This window comes from Mustela erminea, chromosome 7 (assembly GCF_009829155.1).
Source record: "Mustela erminea isolate mMusErm1 chromosome 7, mMusErm1.Pri, whole genome shotgun sequence".
Classification (NCBI taxonomy): Eukaryota; Metazoa; Chordata; class Mammalia; order Carnivora; family Mustelidae; genus Mustela; species Mustela erminea.
In genome coordinates this window covers 139,464,468-139,485,015 of record NC_045620.1, presented here as the reverse complement: position 1 = coordinate 139,485,015, position 20,548 = coordinate 139,464,468, and the positions used below count along the sequence as shown (strand labels likewise).

The following is a 20,548-nucleotide window of genomic DNA, read 5'->3' as shown; positions in this document are numbered from 1 at the left end:
TCCATTAACCTGCCCGTGACTGCTGAGTCCTAGGAAAATACCTGCATGAACCTGTCCTGATTTTGTTAGATCAGATTCCGTATTATAGCTACTCATTTACCTCGATTTTGTATCTCTTACTCTCCAAGAAGTGAGGCTAATTTAATAACTGTTTAAAACTTCATTCCCATATTAAAATGACTATTCTAATGTGCAAGCCTCCATGACATGTTGGTAAATAATTAACAGGCATTGTGTTTCTATCAGAGCCACAGCCAGGATGTTAATGTTACCGACTGCTCTTCTGGGCATGGAGTGCAAACAGTGGTGGTGACCTGAAATGAACAAGAGATAAAACAGTTAAAGGCCTGTGTGCGTGTGAGTACGCGTGTGCACACATGTATGAAACAGAGAGTCGCATACTGTGGGCCACCCACACTCTAATGACCAGGTCTAAACTGCAAAGCATAGTGGGGAGTAAGTGCATCGGCGCTAACATTTGCAGGCTCTTAACGTCAAGACTGTTGCAGTATCACATAACATCCAAGGCTGCATTTGTGTCTCCTTCCAGTGGCTTGAAGAGGCAACAGTCAGGTTCAAATGTGGGCAAGTGTTCCGCTTTAATAATGTGTGGAATAGGTCCTGGTTCTCTGATGGCAGACCCTCACCCACTGGGAAGCAGGATGTTCACCCGGGAAGCGGGAGCGAGGCCTTCAGCGCGCAGCACGGCTCCCCTGGGAGTGGCTTGACTCAGAACTAACTGGGTGGTTCCTGTCCCTCCACCGGACACGCTCTCCACTTCCCCCACGTCACCTCGGGGGGCTGCCTTTCCTGTGCCAGAGCACGACGGTCTGTTACAGCCGCATTAAGTTTAGCTGCATCGAATGAAACAGGCTCCCGAGAAAGGTGATAGTCCCTGCAGCACTCCGGAGAAGTGAGCACGGCGTGCCTGGGGGTTGTGCCCTGAGAACGTTTTTAATGGGGGGAAGATGAATGAAAGGGAAGAGAGCAGCTGCCCCTTTGTAAGACGTCGCGTTGGTTTGAGACTCGGGACTCAGGGCGGGGAGGAGTGGGGACAGGGTGACCTGCAGGTGTTTCTCTGCGTGGGGAAGCCACACATTCTCTCTTCTCCGCCCAATCCGTTGTTTCTGCGAACTGCTGTGGATCTGCGTTGCCCTGACCATGAGAGACACACAGGCTGGGTGTGTAAAGCTGAAGGCGGCCCCTTGCCGACTCTGGGGAGCACAGACCAGCCGGGAGCCGGAGGGCAGGGCTGCAGATGTGTGGCCGTGGGCTGCGTGGGCCGTGGGGATGGGAGTGTGGGCGATGGCTCGTCTGCATGGGGCACGGTGACGCTGGAGCAGGACCAGCCCTGGAGGAGGTGGCGGCTCTGGAGAAGCATCTGGGGTGTCCCTGGCAGGTCGGGACAGCAGGGGCATAGAGGCTGCCTCAGGGGCACGGGCGGGCAGCTGGGCGGGCGCTGCGGACCCTGCAGTCTGGCCCCCAGCTTTTTAAAGATTCCATTTATTCATCTGAGGAGAGAGAGCACAAGCAGGGGGAGCTACAGAGGGAGAGGGAGAAGCAAGCCCCCTGCAGAGCAGGGAGCCCGACGTGGGGCTCAATCCCGGGACCCCGGGGTCACGACCTGAGTGAAAACCGAGGGATAGAGATGCTCAGGTGCCCCAACCCTTCCCCTGTTTCTGTCCTAGTCTTCTTGTTCTTTTCCTACTTTCCCCCACATCTTCTTACTCAGTTCCAGAGATCAGCCAAGATTTCCTGAGCAACTGCTGGGATGACTTCCTCGTCACGAGTCCGTGTTGTGAGGTCCCTGCTTGCTTGGAGCCGGGAAGGCAGAGAACAGGGCCCGTGTTCTGTGATGACATGCAGGCGTTCCAGGACCGTGGCCCCAGGACCCTGGGCTCGGCGTGCGCTGGGATCTGAAAACAGGGAGCAAGGGCGTTGCCGGTGGGGAGGACCTGGACGATGGGCGAAGCCTGAGCAGGGAGGAGGCTGGGCCAGGGCTGGGAAGGTAGGCGGGCTTAGACGCGAGGGTCCCAGCGCTGAGCCGAGGCGCCGAACACCTCCCTGAAGTTGTGACGGCTCCCGAGCATCTGAGAGGCGCAGGAGGAGGAGATTCGCGCCGACGCCGCTCCCTCACTCCCCGGGCAAGTGCGTACCGTGCGCTTTCTGCGGCCTCCCGGCTCCAGGCTCTGGGAAGTCATTAGACAAACATCTCTGGCCCCAAGGGGCTTCCAGCCTTCTAGTGCTGAGCCGCGAGCCACGACCCTCCTGACCAGTCACGCACACTTGAGGTTGCTTCAGTGCTGGGCCACCGGACGAAGCGGAGGGAGGCAACGGGTGAGCGGGTGAGCGCGGCTCAGACTTGGTGAGAAGCTAACCTAGCACGGCTCCAGCTTTCGGCGGTCATCGTAGAACTACGGAGCTTCTAGAAACGAGTGCGTTCCCGTCAGGTGCGGTGGTCACGTACGAGATTAAACAGTGAGATCAGTTTATTGAACTGACGCCCGCTCTTATCTGCCATCACGCTGGCCCCGAGTCCTTTGCGTCTGGGGCCACCTTCCGTTCAGCTCCGTCGTGTCACCGTGCCTGGGGCTGGGGGGCTGGGGGGCCGGGGATTGGGCTGTGATGATCTTGCTTTCCCTGTGCGCTTTGCTCTGCCCCATGGTCGCACTGTGTCCTCGTGAGGAGCGTGGGACCCTTCCTGTGTCACTGTCCTTCGGGTATTACTTCCGAGGTAGCAGTGGACACAGGGTGTCTTGTCTTGTCGGGACATGGTTGTGAGGATCGGGGTCAGCGATGCTTGGAGTCAAGCAGGTTTTCTGAATGCCATCCCCCAGCTGCCCCAACACAAGCGGCACATACTGTGTTCTCTTTCTGCCACTGGTGCTGCCAAGATCTTGTTTCCTTACTTGTGGACATGATTGCAGCTTTTAGGAAAGCCCTTAAAGTAGGTGGAAAGATTTCGCTTGGTTCTTGTATTTGGCCGTGGGACTACCTTATGCTTTAATTTCTGCAAGGACAGCGCAGCCGGTCGTTGGTGCCATACATATGTTGACGGTACCGGGAGGCGCCGTAGAGAGCTCGGGAGAAATCCGATTTACATAGTCCTGCCAGCGTTCAGTAAAGACAGGGAACAGGAAAGCTGGAAAGGTGGTGTGCGGGGCAGAGCGGGGATGTGCTCCGAATGAGCTCCTTGTCCACTGTGACCCCTTGTGCTCGCTCATTACTGTCTGTAGATTTCTTTCAGACCATCTGAGTTTCCCTGTGTCTCAATCCAAAACCAACCTGTCTCTGAAAACATGCTGAATAGCCTTTTATCAGAGATGCTCCCCTTGCTCAGGGGTTCCAGGGCAACAGTTTTGTCACTGTTGAAAACAGCGACTTTATGAGGCTTCTAGGACCTCCTCAGACTCACCTGCCCCCTTCCAAAGCCTCCCCTCATTTTGTCGGGATGGGGGCCCCTCCAGGGGGACGACTGGCCTCCCCTTCCTGGGAAGGGCTGTCCTCGCCGTGGGAGGGAGGTGTTTGGCCACTTTGCTGAAGAGAAGTGTAAGGGACGGGGCATCCAGACCTGGGTGCCAGGAGGGGACGCACTCCCAGGTGCCCCAGCGAGGCTCGCCTGGTTGTTCTCAAACCAACGGGTAAGACTCAGGGGGCACTGCTGTTCCTCACACTTTTAATTTTTAATTTGTGCCTTAGGTGGACGCCAAAGGAAAAGAACCTCATAAGTATGACGACATTCCCTGTAAGGGAGACGATTCTGTTTTTTATGCCAAAGAGGGAAAGAAGAAAATGCTCGTGGATCATTTAATGCAAGGCGGCACAGGTAATGTGAGTTCGTCTGGCTGTGGGCGGGAAAATCGCTGCCATCTTAAGAATGTGCTTCTCCCGGGGCCGCTCCTCGGCAGACACAGGGCTTGTAACTGACTGAGGCGCTGGACGTGTGACTGTCTGGGTCACGAGTGAGACATTCAGCTCCAGGGGCCGTCTAGTGAGAGGAGAGAAACAGAATCCGGGCGCTGAAGGCAATGGGCTTCCCCACCCAGGAAGCCCTCCAGATCAATGCAGGAATTCTGTCGTCTCCGGGAGCATCTGGGCGGGCGCACTTTCCCCTAAGGACGGGCGACGCAGTAAACAGCCTGCAAACTTCTCAGCCTTTGGAGGGAAACGTGAGGCTCAAATCCACCGGAATTGTGTGGGTTTACTTTTTTTTTTTTTTTTAAGTGTGAGGGAATTTGAAAGAGTAAACTTTGGAGCTGACTTTAAAATGAAATAATTAGAAAAAAATACTTTTTCTGCTCTTGCTTCTATTCTGCGGAGCCCTGGCTGGGAGCCAGCTGCCCCACGTCCCATCGGTGTGTGTCCCAGGGGCGTCGCCGGGGGCTGGTGACACAGAGGCTAGGACCGCGGGAAGGAGGGCAGCGAGCCGGCTTCCTCCTCTTCGTGCGCCAGTGTTCTCTTAGCTTCCGGGATCCCTCGGCCAGTTCCCAGGTGACATCCTGACCTCCCTGCGCGTCTCTCCTGCGCCCCGTCCCCGTTGGGCCTTCCCACCCCGGATGGCGGTGCTGTCCGGCTGTGCACCAGGCCCTGGTGTGGATGCTGGGCACTCACAGCGCTCCTGCCTGGTGGCACGGCGGACACAGTGTGTGGTTAGAGCCTGACCGTGGCCAGCATGGGCCGAAGACCAGAGCCTACTGACCTTGTAGTCCGCGTAATAGACTTTAATCAGTGCATGAAAAGTTTCCTTCTTGACAAAGCCTGTACTGCATGGCCGGGCCTGCCGGGCAGGCACCCGACCTTCTCTCCGGGAAGCAGCGTGGTGTGCTGGGGCCCAGGTTCCAGGTACGGCCTTCCCGAGCGTGGTCCTGAGCGGGGTCCCGAGCGTGGGGCCCTCCGCACGCTGCTTCTCTACAAACGGGCACGGTAGGATTTTCAGAGACTAGTGTGCGTGTTAAGTATCAAGCAGGCAGAGGAGGGCCTGGCACCCTGTGGGGGCCCGACGGACGCAGCCTCGGACATCTTCTTACCTTCATCCCTTCCGCCGAGGACTGTGTGACGGTCCTTCTGGGGCTGAGGCCGGGAGGGCCAGGGAAGGACAAGAAGTCGAGTGAGCTGCGGCCACTGAGCCGTCACGACCGTGGTGACGTCCTCTGGGGGCTGAGGGAAGCGGCCGGCCCCTTGCTGTCGCTGAAGTCCTGTCAGGGTGAGGACAAGGTTTTCGAGCACCTGCGGATTCTGTGAGCCTGTGGCACGTGCGGCTGTGGGGCCGGTGAGCTGCTTCTCTGTAGGCTCAGCCGACTGCTTCCCAACGTGCGGTTTTAATACCTCGTCGGTTCAAACGCATTTAGTTCATTACTTCAAAGGAAGTTCTTGAAGTACCCAAGGTGCATGTCCTCAGACTAGGACTTTGGTGTCGGGCAGGGGATCGCTTTGTGGTGATTTTGGAGTCGGCTGGACACGTGTCTGCCAAGTGTTCGGCGAGTCTCATCTCTGGGACCGAGTCCCGTGGGGGCAGGATGCAGGGGATGGCCGTCCGTGCAGACACGAGGCAGAAGCAAGGCCATGGGGTCCTGTGGTGGGATGCAGGGCTCCAGGGAGGGCTGCCCACGCACCACGTCGGTGGTTTGGGCTGGAGAATGTGCAGGGGACGTCGGCCTGAACACCTGTTTTCCTCCAGAAGGTGACGTGTACAAAGCCCAGACTCCCCACACGGAAACCCAAGGAGCACCGGAAGTCAGAGAGGACGATGACGTGCAGGTGGAGGCGCCCGCGGACCAGGTGGGTCACGGGGGTCGCACGACCCTGCCGACGGCCGTCCGAGCTGCATCAGCCCCCCTGCCCGCCGTCCCCTCCCCCTCCCCCCCATGCTCGCCGGGCCTCTAGCATGTTCTGTGCCCCCCTGGTCAGTTACTGCTCATCTTCCGGGTCCCGCATCACACCTTTTCCTGCCTGCCCCTCCCCCCAGTGGGTTCTTCTGCTTTGGGGACTGTTCTGAGTACTTGTCATGGTCTGTGGCTGCGTCCTTAGGTTTTTTTTTTTTTTTTTTTAAAGATTTTATTTATTTGACAGAGAAAGAGAGATCATGAGTAGGCAGAGAGGCAGACAGAGAGAGAGGGGAAGCAGGCTCCCTGATGGGCAGAGCCCGATGCGGGGCTCGATCCCGGGACCCTGAGATCAGAACCTGAGCCGAAGTCAGACACTTAACCCACTGAACCACCCAGGTGCCCCTAGAGAGTTTATTTTTTAAGTCATCTCTCCCTCTAACATGGGGCTCAAACTTACAGCCTTGAGCTCAAGAATCACGTGCTGTCCCAAGTGAGCCAGCCGGGGCCCGTTCTCATTCTTCTCGGCAGACCTCCAGTCCACCACTTGGCACCGAATGCTGGAGGTCTACCCGGGGCCGGTCAGGCCAGTGATTGCTCTACATCTTGAACTCCCCGTCACTGTGGCGGCAGTCTCTCTGCAGGTCTCTTTCCCGGGGTCCAGATGTGCACACAGACACTCACAGGTAGACACACACGCATCTATACACGCTGCGTCCAGACACACACACATCCAGAGAGACACACCCCAGGAGCTGACACCCCCGCTAGATGTGCTGAGACACTAATTCAGCACAGCGGGAATGCGCGGCTGTCCTTCTACACCGTCCGCACACGCTGCGCACTCCTGTCTCAGTGGCTGTGTGACACGCGTCCATCCAGTAAGACAAAAAACAAACTCCGAGATGTTCCTGGGACTCACTGCTTCAGCCCTTCTGCACCCAGATCACCAAGTGGTACCTCCTGAGTGTGTCTGGAAGCGCCCGTGCTCTCTGTCTCAGCGCCATCCCTCCGGCCGTGACTACCACCGTCCCCGGCTAGATTACCGTGACCGCTGGCAGGCCGACGACCCCCCGCCCCGTGCCCCTCAGTCTCCGCGTGTCCTCCCGCAGGAAGACCGCCACACGCCCTCCCCTTTGTCCGCAATATTCTTTCTTCACGCTCTTCTAGATGAAGGACTTCATCCCTCATATTTCGCGTTGTAGGCACAGCAGAGGAAACGTTCCGTGGTCTCCTGTGTTGGTAAGGCCGTGGCAGCCCATTTAGCTCCCCGAGTCCCTCTTACAAAGCATATCACATTTGAGGTTTTATACTTAATTGTGTGACTTAATTAACGTTCATCTCCCTGTGTGGCTGAGCTTCTCGGGGGCCGCGCTGGTTTGCATTCTCCGTCACCGTCCTGGGTCAGGACTGCGGGGCTCCTCATTCTGTGTATTTTGCTGAATAAATGAACGAAGCAAGCATTGGCATCGGCGACCCTTTGAGAAGATGTGCTTGTCATGTTTGTTTCTTGCTGCGGTTGGGGCGGTCCCTACATCATGGTGACTTTTCTGTGTGGACCGCAGGACGGCAGTGCTTATGCAGGCTCTGAGTTTTCGGAACGTTTGGACAGCCGAGGTCCAGGCTAGGGGGACCACCTAGACCACATGTCTACACAGCCCCGGACTCGGTCTTGCACCTTCCAGGGTCAGCTGGCAGGAGCTGCGGGGTCCTTAGGTCTCTTCATGGGCACGCACCGTGGCCGTTTGCTGGGAGAATCCTCCACCCTTGAGCTCAGGTGCAGCTTCGTAGCCTTCAATGGTAATGCGTGGGCAGCTGTCATGGGCCGCAGGTTTGAGCAGAGGCGTTGACAGCCACACTGTCCCTCTGCCTCTGAAGCCATTGGAATGCAAGGAGTTGATGTCTGTTGGTCTGGCGTCCTGGGTGACGGATGAACAAGGGACCCCCTCGCCAGCCCGCAGTGGACACGGGGCGCGCCTACCCTGACGGGCACAGAAATACGGTGACGTCGCTCTGAGGGACCCTTTCTTTCTTAGCCACAGGACCACGTGGCTTTCCCCTTGTGGAGTGTACCCAGGGCAGCAGTTAAACACAGCTCACTGCTTTTTGCTGACAAGTCACAAAACCTGGGACATGATGCCCACGGACGCGAGGTGGCCCGCCGTGTGAGGAGCGGGACCGCCCGGGCTGTGGCGGGCTTGAAAGTCAGGGAGGTGGGCGCTGACTGGGGTCCCAGTGGCACACGGAGGTCCACAGGCATCTGCTACCCACTGACAAGAGGCATCTGGAGGGATGATCCACTCCTGTTTACAGGAAAGGGGCTGCTAGTGTTTTCCCTTAACGATGTCCCCGACAATTTCATTCAATAGGTTAGCGTTTCGTAAGTGGAGCGAAGGTGAAAATGCCGGTCGGGGGGGTCGGAAAACCAGCCCCACTTTCAGCTCCGTCCACAGAAGCGGTCCACAGAGCTCTGCTCTCCACCCCCTTTGCTCCTTTCCCGGGTTTTGACGTCGCTCGACTGCCACTACGGCCGCCGTGTGTTTTCTCTCCAGGCACCCGCGGAGGTAGTCAAGGAAGATGAAGAGGTACTTCATAGCGGCCCTGATTTTGAAAGCCACAAGGTGAGCTACTTCACTCTTACTTTGTACTTGGTGCTGTGGGAGGAAGGCGCGTCCTTATCCTTTTAGCATGTTGGGTGGAGCTCTCGCGGCAGGAAGAGAGCCCACCGCTTTCCAGGACGCGGCGCAGCGTGGAGGTAGAGACTCGCGCGTTTCCCAGCCGGTGGTCCCTTCGATCCGCTCTCTCGGGTGCCAGATCATGTGAGTAATTCTAATGGCTCCTCTGCTGGTCCTAATGACCTCTTACGGTGCTTCCAGTCACGGACTGAGAAACTGTTTTCCCAGCAACTTTCAAGGTGTGTTTTTAGAGGGAGCGTGGGGAGCGGAACAGCAGCAGGTGTGTCGGTGTGTAGGTGTCCGCGGACGCCACGGACGTTCTGCTCTGGGGGCGCTGGTGTTGTGTAGTAGCTGGTGTGGTCGGGGAAGCGGGCACGCGGGGCGCGCGCTCCACGGAGGGCAGCACGAGCCCGCCCCGCGGACCCGGGCTGCGTGGTTCTGCGTCTGCTCCGTCCTCCGCCACACGCCGAGCTGTGCCTTCCAAGCAGGAAGCACGCTCCTGGGGTGCATAACCTCTGACATGAGGTGACGAGTCTATCTGAAGTATGTGCACTGGGAAAACATATCTTTAGATTTTTTATTTGCAGAATATTTGGCAATTCCAGCTAATTAACATATCCACCTCAGAGAGTTATAATTTCCTTTTTTGGGGGGGGACAGAAGTGCACGAGCAGGGGGACGGGCAGAGGGAAAGGGAGAGCCAGGCCCCCCGCTGACCAGGACCCTGAGATCATGACCTGAGCTGAAATCAGGAATTAGACGCTCACCAAACGGAGCCGTCCAGGCACCCCTCTTGTTTTAAACTGTTTGGACCCAGGCAGGAGGTTGTGTGGTTAAGTCTGGGGTATCAAGTGTGAGTCTCTTCTAATGCTGAAGCCTCCTGAACTATAAGGAAACTTGGGGTGCAGCAGCCTTGTGAGCCATTCCTTTTCCACTCGTAAACGTGCTCCGCATTTAGAAACAGAGTAAGTGGCCCGGAGCGTGGGTGGAAGGGGCTGGGGCTACACGGAGCTGTCGCCGGCTTCCTGCCCACCTGGGGAGGGCGCTTGGGGGGAAGTTTGTCTGGGTTTCTCACCACCGGTGGGGGTTATGATGTAAACCAGACGGTCGCAGGGAATGCGCTTTCAAGCGATTCTCTTCCCCTTCCTCCTGTTCTTTTGATGTGGAAGTGGTTTTCCGTGAAGGCACACGTGACGGGAGGTCTTGGAGACGAGGAGGAAAGAGGACACTTCGCTGCTGTGGCGTCGGAGGGAGCGCGCGTTCTGAGCGTCTGTCCTGGTGCGCGGGGAACGGCGACACGACAGCTCCTGCCTGCACGGGGGAGGAGCAGAGACGGACACTCTGTGCTCAGGCGTGGAGTAACCTACGGCCGTATTTCGGCAGGAAGAGGGCACAGGCATCGTGAAGACAGTGGCTTTGTGCGGCATCCAGAGTCCCTGGTGTGGTCTGGCCACTGACGTTTGTCACGGTGCCTTATTGACTCGCTGTGAGAATCTGCTGGGGCCTCTGGGAGTTTCCGTGTATATCAGTGACTTGGCATCCATCAGTAGATTTAATTCGTTAGAGTGAATCAAAGTGTCTTTCTTAATGCAGTATCGGAGTAATCGCAACCCCAAGCGATTGGCTTTTAACTTCCTGGTCTTGCCACCTCAGCTTCTGGGGAAAGCCGGTGACACGGAGCAGCGGAGGCCCCATTCTCTCTTGTCGGGACATTGATGACTGTGGTGGGCAGGGGTCTGGGGAGAGCAGCCTGCCCGTTTGCCGAGCGCTTGCTCTGCTGGGCGCTGCGCTCGTCCGTGCTGCGGGGGCCTGCCCCTCCTCACACGCACGCTTCCCCAGGCGTCAGCACCCAGCTTTGTGGCCCCCGAAGCAAGGAGATGGGCGAGAACGTCACCTGCCCCCACCCGTAGTCAGGAAGTGGGGGACCTTGGATTTGGATGCGGTTGTGAGTGAGCGAAGCTGTGTTTCCTCCTGTGTAGTGAAGCCTATGCTAGTTGTGCCTCATTTCTCAGCAGAGCTGTTTCCCGTGCCGGGCTCCATGGTCTGTTCCCAGCGATGGCAGGTGTCGCAGCAGGTGTTGCGCTGCTCACAGCCAGAAGAGCCTCCCTGCTCTGACGTCCGCATGGTGCCATCTTTGCTTCCCGCGTGGCCCGAGCAGGACTTCCCTGTGCCTTTTCCTTATTGGCATGAAATGCCTCATGGAGTTGAAAGGTTTTGGCCCTGAAATCTAGCCCATGTTTCTGAGAGATCGGAAAGTGAGCAAGCGTGTTATGTGCACTGTAACAGGTAGTAGTAATAGCAAAGGAACGACATCCAGTGAACGCTTCCTGGGCAAGAGGCCAGTTGTCTCTCCTGCGCCCGCTGTGGATTCCTTGGGTGGGGGTCGAGCGTGAGGCTTGGCGTCACGTGTCCTTCACCGTGTCCGGGACCGTGCCTTGACGCAGTAGGGGTCTCGTGACCATTTGCGATTTGCTCTGAGCTCCTGTGGCTAGGGTGCTTAAACTTAAGTCTGTCATCCTGGGGTAAAATGAAAGTGACCTTGCAAAGCTGTAAGACAACGTATTATTGTGCACATTATTTTTAAAATACAGATTTCTGTTGTTTCATCATAAGAGTTTCTGTTATCTAATTTTTTTTTTTGTAGTAGAATATGTGTATGTAAAAACACAGCACTTGCCATTTTGACCATTTTTAGGAGTACCGTTCAGTGGTGTGAAGGCCCCCTGCCGTGGCGTGCGGCCATCGGCGCTGTCTGTGTGCAAACACCGTATTGTCCTGAGCAGGATCTCGGGGTGCATCGAGCACGGGGTCCTCGTTGCCGCCTCCCCCAGCCCCTCTCTGTGGCCATGAGGAAGGCCTGGGGCGGGAGGAGCTGTGTCGGCGTCAGGGTCAGACGCGGCTCTCTTCCCGCCCAGAGAGTGTGCACAAGGGTTTGTTTGGTCCTGATGCACGTCTCTGGCCCAGACGGGGTGACACCAGGAGAGGAAGCAGAACCAGAGCCCGGCTTTCATCGGACACTTCTTCATCCTCAGGATGCTTTACATATGTCATTTCTGCAGATGATCTCTGACATGTCGGAAATACTGTCACCTTAAAGTGCGACACCAACATTAACGCATCTGAAGAGCTCAGACAAGTGAACTAATCAAGACGAAGTGTGTACTTGCTAGCCAGTTCACGGCACACTGTTGTCGTTGAGCTGGAGGCTTGAGAACCGCCCAAGGGGAATAGCCCACCAACACACACTTAGTCACACGAAGCAGAAACAAGGGAGGCATCCTTGGCGGCTGATGCGCAGTCGATGCTCTGCTGTCGCGGGTGTGGGGAAGCGGGAAGCGGGAAAGGGGAGGAGCGAGGCGGGCCAGAGCCAGAGAGGAAGCCCTGCAGGGTCTGCACGACAACCAGGAAAGTGAGGGGGAGCACGGGTGTGTTCGACACGGTCCTTCTTGCACAGAGTTGATTACTGTATTTTTTTAATAATAGGAGAAAGAAGAGGAAAGTCCTTGTGAAGACAGCGACAGGAAGGTTTGTATCAACAAATTCCGTAATTCTTGTGTTTTGTGCTCTGAAGACAGACCTAACAGGGGAATCAGTGGATTCCAAAACCCGGCCCGGCGCCTTTTCAGGGATAAGACCTCTGCTTCGCCGTCATGCACCGCAGCTCTGCTCCCACAGACAGGAAGCAAACTCAGAGGGAAGGAAACATGGCTAAGACATTTCGGATAGGCGGGCAGATCCACGCGAAGGGCAGATAGGAAGAAAGCAGGAGGGCCAAGCCTCCCCTCGAGTCGTGTGTTAGGGAGCGCCCTCCAGAAGCCAGCCACCAGCAGGCACCTGCGGGTGCTCACTTGGGCTTTCCGGGAAGCCCTAAAACCTGCATCTTTGGGCCCTGGCCCTTGGGCTGAGGATGGATGTGTCCACGCATGGGGCCACAGGAGGAACGCAGGCTCCCAGACCCGTGACACTCGTAGCCCCCCAGGAAGGTGTGGCTCTGTCTGGGTGGCTGGCCCCATGTAGCAGGCAGGGACACGTTCTTCCCCACGGTCCTGTCTTCCTGGCAGTATCTCTGTCCCTTGCAAAATCAAAGTCTCACTATTGGGGCACCTGGGGAGGGGTGGCTCAGTCCGTTAAACTTCCGACTCTTGATCTCAGCTCAGGTCTTGATCTCAGGTTGTGAGTTCGAACCCCATGCTGGGCTCCATGCTGGGAGCAGACCTTTAAAAAAAAAAAAGGTCTCACTGTTATTTGTTGGATGATTAAGTGACCGTGGTGATCTTTTCAGAGTATGCAAGACTTGATTGACTTATTCCTTAGTGCATGTAGACTCCTCACCACTCCGTGGAAAACTTGGGCCAGAAATGCTAGTACTTGGGAAGGTTGCCTAATCAAAGCCAGCTGGAAAACCAGCTGGGATTTGACATGAGATCAACCTGCAGTAGATGCTCCGTCCACCACTTCCCCCACAGGAACCTCAGGACAACACTGTAGAGAATCAGTTTCTTCCTGTGAAGTTTGATGGTTTATTTATAGCAAAATCAACTTCCAGGATAGAGATAACATGTACGAAATGCACTCGATGTTATGACTTTTATTTATGCTCTCTGAGACAACTGAATTGTAAAAGAATCCTCGCAGCACCTGAGGTGGGTCACACACATGAGCTACAGTACCATCTGCGAATACACATGTCGCGTGCAGATGTGTGCTCAGCCGTGTGGAAGCAGACGCACCTGTCTCTGGCAGGTGCACACAGCCATGTAGAAGCGGATGCACCTGCAACATGCTGATGGGCACGTGGCCACATGTAAGCACCGTATTCCTGTCCTAGTTCTCCTGTAAACTTGCGAAGTGCCCCTCAGTAAGTTTACTTCTCTGCACTTCATTAACCCAGTCAACAATTTTTTACTTATTTATAGGTTTACATACCTCAAAAAAACTGATCGAGAAAATGGGTTTGCAAGTTCTTGAAAAGTGCAACATATCTGTATTTAAAACAGCATTTGCAGTATTTAAAAAAAAGATTTTATTAATTTATTTGACAGACAGACAGAGATCACAAGTAGACAGAGACGCAGGCAGAGAGAGGGGGAAGCAGGCTCCCTGCTGAGCAGAGAGCCCGACGCGGGACTCGATCCCAGGACCCTGAGACCATGACCTGAGCTGAAAACAGAGGCTTCACCCACTGAGCCACCCAGGTGCCCCTGTTTGCAGTATTTTAATGAAAGTGTTTTTCACTTGGAAACCAGACACTTGGCCGTTCCCACTTGTATCTCTCTCATTAAAATCAGTGTCATCAATTTTCTTATCTTGAATTCCATCCCCTGGAATGCTCAGCAACCAGCTCGTCTGCACTTTGCTGGGAAGGCAACCATGGGTGTTTGGGGAGATGTCCCCCTGCGCTCAGACAACATTCTCTCAGACTTTGGTGTCCAGTAACTCTTTGGAAAACAGATGGCTGGTTTGACGTATGTGCTCCTTGCTCTCAGTCTGACTGTGCTGGTAAAGAGGATGTGTGAAGAGGGCAAACTCCGGACACACGTAAGCTGTGTCTGGGTGCCATTTCCTGCCCTGAGCCTCAGGTTCCTTATGTGCAAAACTGGGATAACTTCCAACCTGTGAAGTCCGTGTAAAGATTAGGAATAGCCATGAAGTGTCCTCTCCAGTGGGTGAGGAGTAAATTATAGGGGTATTTATTCTCCCCTCTTACTGAGATTCCTACCAGAGGTTAAAGCCTTTAGAAGGAGGCATTCTGTTTTATTTACATTTTCACTTTTCTTTCTTTTAAAAAAATTTTTTTTTTTGAGACAGAGAGAGAGAGAGAGAGATTGAGAGAGAGAGAGATTGAGAGAGAGAGAGATTGAGAGAGAGAGAAGGGGGAAGAAAAGAGGAAGAGCAAGATTCTCAAGCAGACTTTACAACTAGTGTGAAGCCCCACCCAGGGCTGATCCCACAACTCTGAGATTATGACCTGAGCTGAAATCAAGAGCCAGACATTTAACTGATTGAGCCACTGGGTGCCCCTATATTTTCATTTTTCTTAACACCAGGGACACACAGTGCCTTACTCACTCACTGTTGACATTAATTATTTTGAAAAATTGAATTTTCTTCTATGATATCCCATGTTTAAAAATCAAGGCTACTTTATCAAATTATAAAAGTAATGTTTGTTATAGATTTATTAACACAATAAAAATGGTAAAAACACCGAATTCTTCTACTTAGAATCTATTTCCACTTTTGTGTGTATTTTTAAGGGCTATTTTCCATTAACTCTTTTATATCATGTCTTAAAGGGATCATGACTTTGCTGATAATAAAAAAATATTTTAATTAATACTATGAATCAATATATAGGGTATTTTCAGTATTTTAGGGTTTTTCTTAGTATACTTCAAATGTTGAATTTACTTATTAAAAATAGATTTGAACATTTTTGATAAGAGATGTCACTCACATTAAGAAAAACCTCAAACAACCAAAGACAACACATGAATTGTGCTTATGTGGGCTTCCTCTAGAGCGATGTTACAGGTTGCCTTTTGAGTATTGTCTGTTTTGAAACTTGGATCTCATGCCAGAATCAAAAAAGACAATTTCATTTCTCTTTTACTGGAATAAATGTTCCATTTGATTTCTCATTTGGTATCTTTGCTATTGGGGTGAAAACTTGAGAGGCTTAAGAAAACAGAAGGAATAATTTACCCAGTGATACATTTAAAAATGCAAAACAAAACAAACCATGAAACCAGATGTTGAATTATTTCATCCTGCATTAGACTGATCGTAAGTCTCTGAAAGTCACCAAAGAACATTGGGAATGCTGTACGGGTGCAATTTGGAGGCTTTGTTTAGGTCTTGCATTTTAGGGTATCACTCGGACATACGGGTCCCCTATATTTAGAGGCATTGAGACAGGTTGCTATAGTGACAAGTTCCAGGTGCGGAATGTGTAAGATGATGAAATTATGACTGTAACATTTTTTTCCTCAAGAGCTTCAAATATCAAGCATATAGTGATTAATAGTAAGTGTGTAATAACAAGTAAGATTTTGAGCATATGTACTCATCGATTTATAAAATGGTCTCTCATCTTTTTGAGGGGAATTCTGTGTGTTTCATGACCATGTGATGTGTGATGAGATTGAGCCAGGGTCCCTCCGAATGGCCACTGTAACCAACACCTCAGAACTGTTGAGCTTTCTGTGTTTAGTGCCATCAGTGTGACAGAAAAAGAGCAGATTGTGTCTGCCTTTGAAGCATTTATATTGTAGCCCATTGGAAAACAAGAAAACAAGCGATGTTAATAGTGTGGGCAGTGAGAAGAAGTGGAACCCAGGTGTGGGGAAGCGGTTGCAGATGGTCAGCGGATGGTCAGAGGACGCCTGTCTGTACAGGTGTGAGCTCTTCTGTGGGGGGCTGGTGCTGTGTCCCCCTGCAGCAGAGGGCTGGCCCCAGCTTTTTCTGAACGAATGCTGTATTATGTGGCACTGATTCTCATCCTTAACCTTTGAGCTTATGTTTCTGGCCTGGTTTCCAGTCTCTCCCCAATGCCAAACTTCATCTGGTTCAGCGGTCACCTCTTCCAGGACATGTCTGAATCACCCGTCTGGTCATAGTGTTCTCTACTTTCAGCGACTGTGCTGGCTATTGTAGTACGTCATTTCCTCAACTGTCCGCAGTTATTTTGTGTGTGCTTCCAGGTTTTCAATAACTCCTCATTCCATGCCTTCTGCTCGTTTTTCTCTAACGAAGAGTCAGCCCCTTGGGTAGGAGTGTACATTCTGCTCAGAGCCTCCCTTCCTTACCCACCAAGGAACACTGTTCAAAAAATTCCTCACCAAACAGTCCTGGGAATTTTAGGATGAGAATTTGGCAGGAGAGAGAGGTTTGGCCTTCTTCTAACTTCTAGTCTTCAGTGTTTATGTTGTTGAAAAGTAGGAAATTTCAAATCACAATATGAATTTGGGTGAAGTCATAAGAAAATTAAAAAACAAAATAGAATGAAACAGTAATAATTTTGGTCCCATAATTATAGAACAAGAGTTAGGTATCATTGATACATGTGAGCTTATTTTCTTAAAAAAGAGAGTTGTGTTCTATTTTGTTTTCTGGTTTTCTTGTCATTTTGACTCCATCCCAAATGCTACTGTGCTTAGACATACTTGAGAATCAAGTCTCACAGGACAGGAGGTTTGGAAAGAAACGGGCAACTTTCCCTTGCAAGTTCCCCCACTCTTTGTGGTCACTGAGGCTGGAAACAGTGGTCCTCATGCCCGACAAGATCAGATAAGGAAAGTGGGTACTTGATACATCACTAGCTGTAAAATGAGTGACAAAACAGTGAGACCTTTTAAAAAATAATCAAAGTAATGGTTTATATCACCTGACATAAATCACAGTTAAATGATTTAATGAATTTAATACATGCTAAGCTCAGATCATGAGGCATCTTCCTTTGCATGTAGCTACCTCTGGACACACTGCGTAAGCATCTTGTTTCGGTAAATGGGGTGTGAACCTGGAACCGTGATTCGCTCTCGTATGCTCCATCAGTCCATCAGGAGAGGGTTTTCATTTAATTAACATTGTCAGAGATGCCAATAAAACCAGGGAGTTTTTGATCTAGCATTGTCTCTGACTCAGGGTTTTTTGTGACAAAATGAAAACGGCATTGATTCTTTCATTGATTTTTGAAATTCATTGCCTGCCCAGTATCTTAACCATTTTTTCCCTTTTTATTATCTTGATACCATTCTGTCACTACTGCTAAGTATTTTATTGCTTCTTTGAGAGATGAGGTTCATATCGATCAACACTGAAGTCGCAAAAGCTAAGTGTAAGTCATCAATAATGCTAAGTGGGGTATGGTGAATTAACTATTAAGTAATGAAATTTTTAGAGAATTACATGGCTCTAGAAAAATAAGGCTTGGCTTCCTCTATGCATAGGAGATGCATTTGGATTTAAACAAAAAAGAAATTTGCACTTTAAAACAGTGGAGATGATTTATCTTCAACTATATTTCACTAATAAAATGTAGTGTATTGAATACGTGTTTTATAATAGGATGAACCATGAGGGGGGCTCCATTGAAACACTTCTGCTGAGTTTGTGCAATTTTAGAAATCCTGGGTAGGGACCTGGAGGGCGAGGTGGGAGGCTTCGTTCCGTCTGGAGAAGCAGCACGTGAGCGAGAATCGGTGTCATAGGAAGAGTAAGCCCGGGCTCTATAGCTAACAGCGGCGTATCGTTCACTCGAGAGCAGATCTTACCCGTTCTTGCCATATGTATGTGCAAAGCCGGTGTCTGTGTGAGACGGGCGTGCTCATGACCTCGTCTGCAGTCCCTGCGGCACAGGGACACTCCTTAAACACCGCGACATCTTGCCAACTGAATACATGGTTCTTACTTGTCCGTCGTACCTCAGGGCAGCTAGGAAGAGACCAGCAGGTGCAGGCCGGCTGTTTCTATTGCCTTCTGTCTGGGAAGCGTCCACACTTCGCTCCCGCTCCCTGCGGGGCCTGCCCGTCCCTGACCCTCTCCAAGCCGCGTGAGCAGCAGGCAGACTTCCTTCCAGCAGCTGCCTCTGGGGTGGGACTGCCCCCGGCGTGGGACTGCCCCCGGCTCCCTCTGGCTCCCAGCTGGTCCCCGTGTGTCTCGGGCGTGTCTGCTACCCTTGTCTTCCCTTGTCGCTGTGCAGGGAGAAACGGAGGACGGAGATGCTCAGGTCGGCGCGCAGCTTGTCCTCAGCCCGCGCTGGGCTGCTCACGGGGTCGTCTGTTTGCTCATTCAGCAGCTGTCTACATTGCTCTCTGTTACAGAAAACGATTACTAGCAGACGGACAAAACTCTTCTTTGGACCCATCTGCTAGGACATAGACAAGAACAGCACCAGGATTTTGCTGCGAGCAAACTCTTAATTAAAGGCATCAGCAGAGGAACCTCCTGTGGGCTGAGAGCAGAGTCGTATAGAACTTATAATGCATAAGCAGCAGAAGCAGGACCCAAGAGAGGGTCTTTCTGCATTCCGAGAGGTGGTCCCCTCTGTGGTGAGCTCCAGAATGGGGGCCTGCAATCTGTGTGCTCCTTGATACCCACCACCAGGCTCACCCCCCCACCCCACCCCCTGAAACCCTCTTAGTTTCTCAGAGTCCACAGTCTCTCATGGTTTATCTCCTCCTCCCATTTCTCCCAATTCAATTTTCCCTTTCTTCTCCTAATGTCCTCCGTGCTATTCCTTATGCTCCACAAGTAAGTGAAACCATATGATACTTGACTCTCTCTGCTTGACTTATTTCACTCAGCAGAATCTCCTCCAGTCCCGTCCATGTTGCTACAAAAGTTGGGTATTCGTCCTTTCTGATGAAGGCATAATACTCCATAGTGTATATGGACCACATCTTCCTTATCCATTCATCCGTTGAAGGGCATCTTGGTTCTTTCCACAGTTTGGTGACTGTGGCCATTGCTGTTATGAACATTGGGGTACTGATGGCCCTTCTTTTCACCACATCTGTATCTTTGGGGTAAATACCCAGCAGTGTGATGGCAGAGTCATAGGGAAGGTCCATTTTTAATTTCTTGAGGAATCTCCACACTCTTTTCCAGAGTGGCTGCACCAACTTGCATTCCCACCAACAGTGGAAGAGGGTTCCCCTTTCTCCACATGCTCTCCAACACACGTTGTTTCCTGTCTTGCTAATTTTGGCCATTCTGACTGGTGTAAGGTGGTCTCTCAGTGTGGTTTTAATTTGAATCTCCCTGACGGCTAATGTTGATGAACATTTTTTCATGTGTCTGTTGGCCATTTGTATGTCCATACAAATGGAAACAAACATTTAAAATGAGAATCAAAATTTGTTTTCTGTCTCTGCAGCTGAAATTTCCCTTTATTTAGAGAGGAGCGTTCCCTTTTTCTCCTTTGTGCCTTATTTACTGAGGAGCTACTTTCTATTCTGTTGTGTGTTGCCCCTTATTTTGTTTTGTGGCTTCTAATAAAAACAAACAAACAAACAAACAAAACTCATCCTTAAGGATGACAGCAAATCCACAAAGGAAAGACTTAGCAGGAGCAGACACATTTTAAAGAAACATTTTCTTATCTTGCTTGCACTTGATTTTTCCAAGAGGTCATGGTAATTACATTATCATAAATATTAACTGAAATCCTGCCATTTTCCTAGTGAATAATTTTTAAAAAATTTCTCATGTTCCTCCCACCCACCTCCCTTTAATAACCATCTGCTTGTTCTCTGCAGTTAAGGGTTTGTTTCTTGGTTTGTCTTTTTTCCCCTTTGTTCACATTTTGTTTCTTAAATTTGACATATGCGTGAAGTCATACGGTGTTTGTCTTACTCTGACTTATTTCACTGAGCATGATGCTCTAGGTTTATCCGTGCCATTGCAAACTATAAGATTTCATTATTTTTTATGCCTTAGTATTCATTGTATTTATACCGCTTCTTTATCCATTTATCAATCGACAGACACAGGCTGTTTCCATAATTTGGCTACTGTAAATAATGCTGCAGTAAACATAGGGGTTCATGTATCTCTTCGGATTAGTGTTTTTGTATTTTGGGTAAATACCAGCCATGCGATTACCGGATCAGAGGGTAGTTCTCTTTTTTAACTGTTGAGGACCCTCCATACTGTTTTCCAGGGTGGCTGCCTCAGTTTCCATTCCCACCAACAGCACATGATGGTTCCTTTTTCTTCACATCCTCACCAACACCTTTTGTTTCTTGTGTTTTTGATTTTAGCCATGCTGACAGGTGTGAGATGATATCTCATCGTGGTTCTGATCTGCATTCCCTTGACGATCAGGGATGTTGGGCAACTAGTCATGTGTCTATTAGCCGTTTGTATGTCTTCTTTGGAGAAATGTCTGTTCATGTTTTCTGCCCATTTTTAGTTGGATTATTTGGGGTTTTTTGAGTGTTGAGTTGTATATGTTCTTCATATGTTTTGGATACTAACCCTTGATCAGATATGTCATTCAGTAGGTTGCCTTTTGGTTTTGTTAATTGTTTCCGTCAGAAAGTTTTT

General features: G+C 51.4%; 1 protein-coding gene across 8 annotated transcripts in view; it reads left to right on the top strand.

Annotated features, from left to right (window-relative positions):
* DCDC2C (doublecortin domain containing 2C) overlaps positions 1-20,548 on the top strand; it is an 87,650-nt gene that overhangs the window by 48,980 nt on the left and 18,122 nt on the right. For 4 of the 8 annotated variants that reach the window (XR_004288082.1, XM_032353413.1, XM_032353416.1 and 1 more), the window contains 4 exons: positions 3,700-3,826; positions 5,678-5,778; positions 8,375-8,443; positions 11,981-12,022. Coding sequence is in view for 6 of the 8 variants with exons in the window: in XM_032353413.1 (XP_032209304.1) it covers positions 3,700-3,826; positions 5,678-5,778; positions 8,375-8,443; positions 11,981-12,022 (339 nt within the window). In the remaining 2 variants the exon portion in view is untranslated. Of the gene's footprint in view, positions 1-3,699; positions 3,827-5,677; positions 5,779-8,374; positions 8,444-11,529; positions 11,599-11,980; positions 12,023-20,548 lie in introns of those variants that run through there. The other 4 variants (XR_004288083.1, XM_032353414.1, XM_032353418.1 and 1 more) reach the window with 2 other exon arrangements.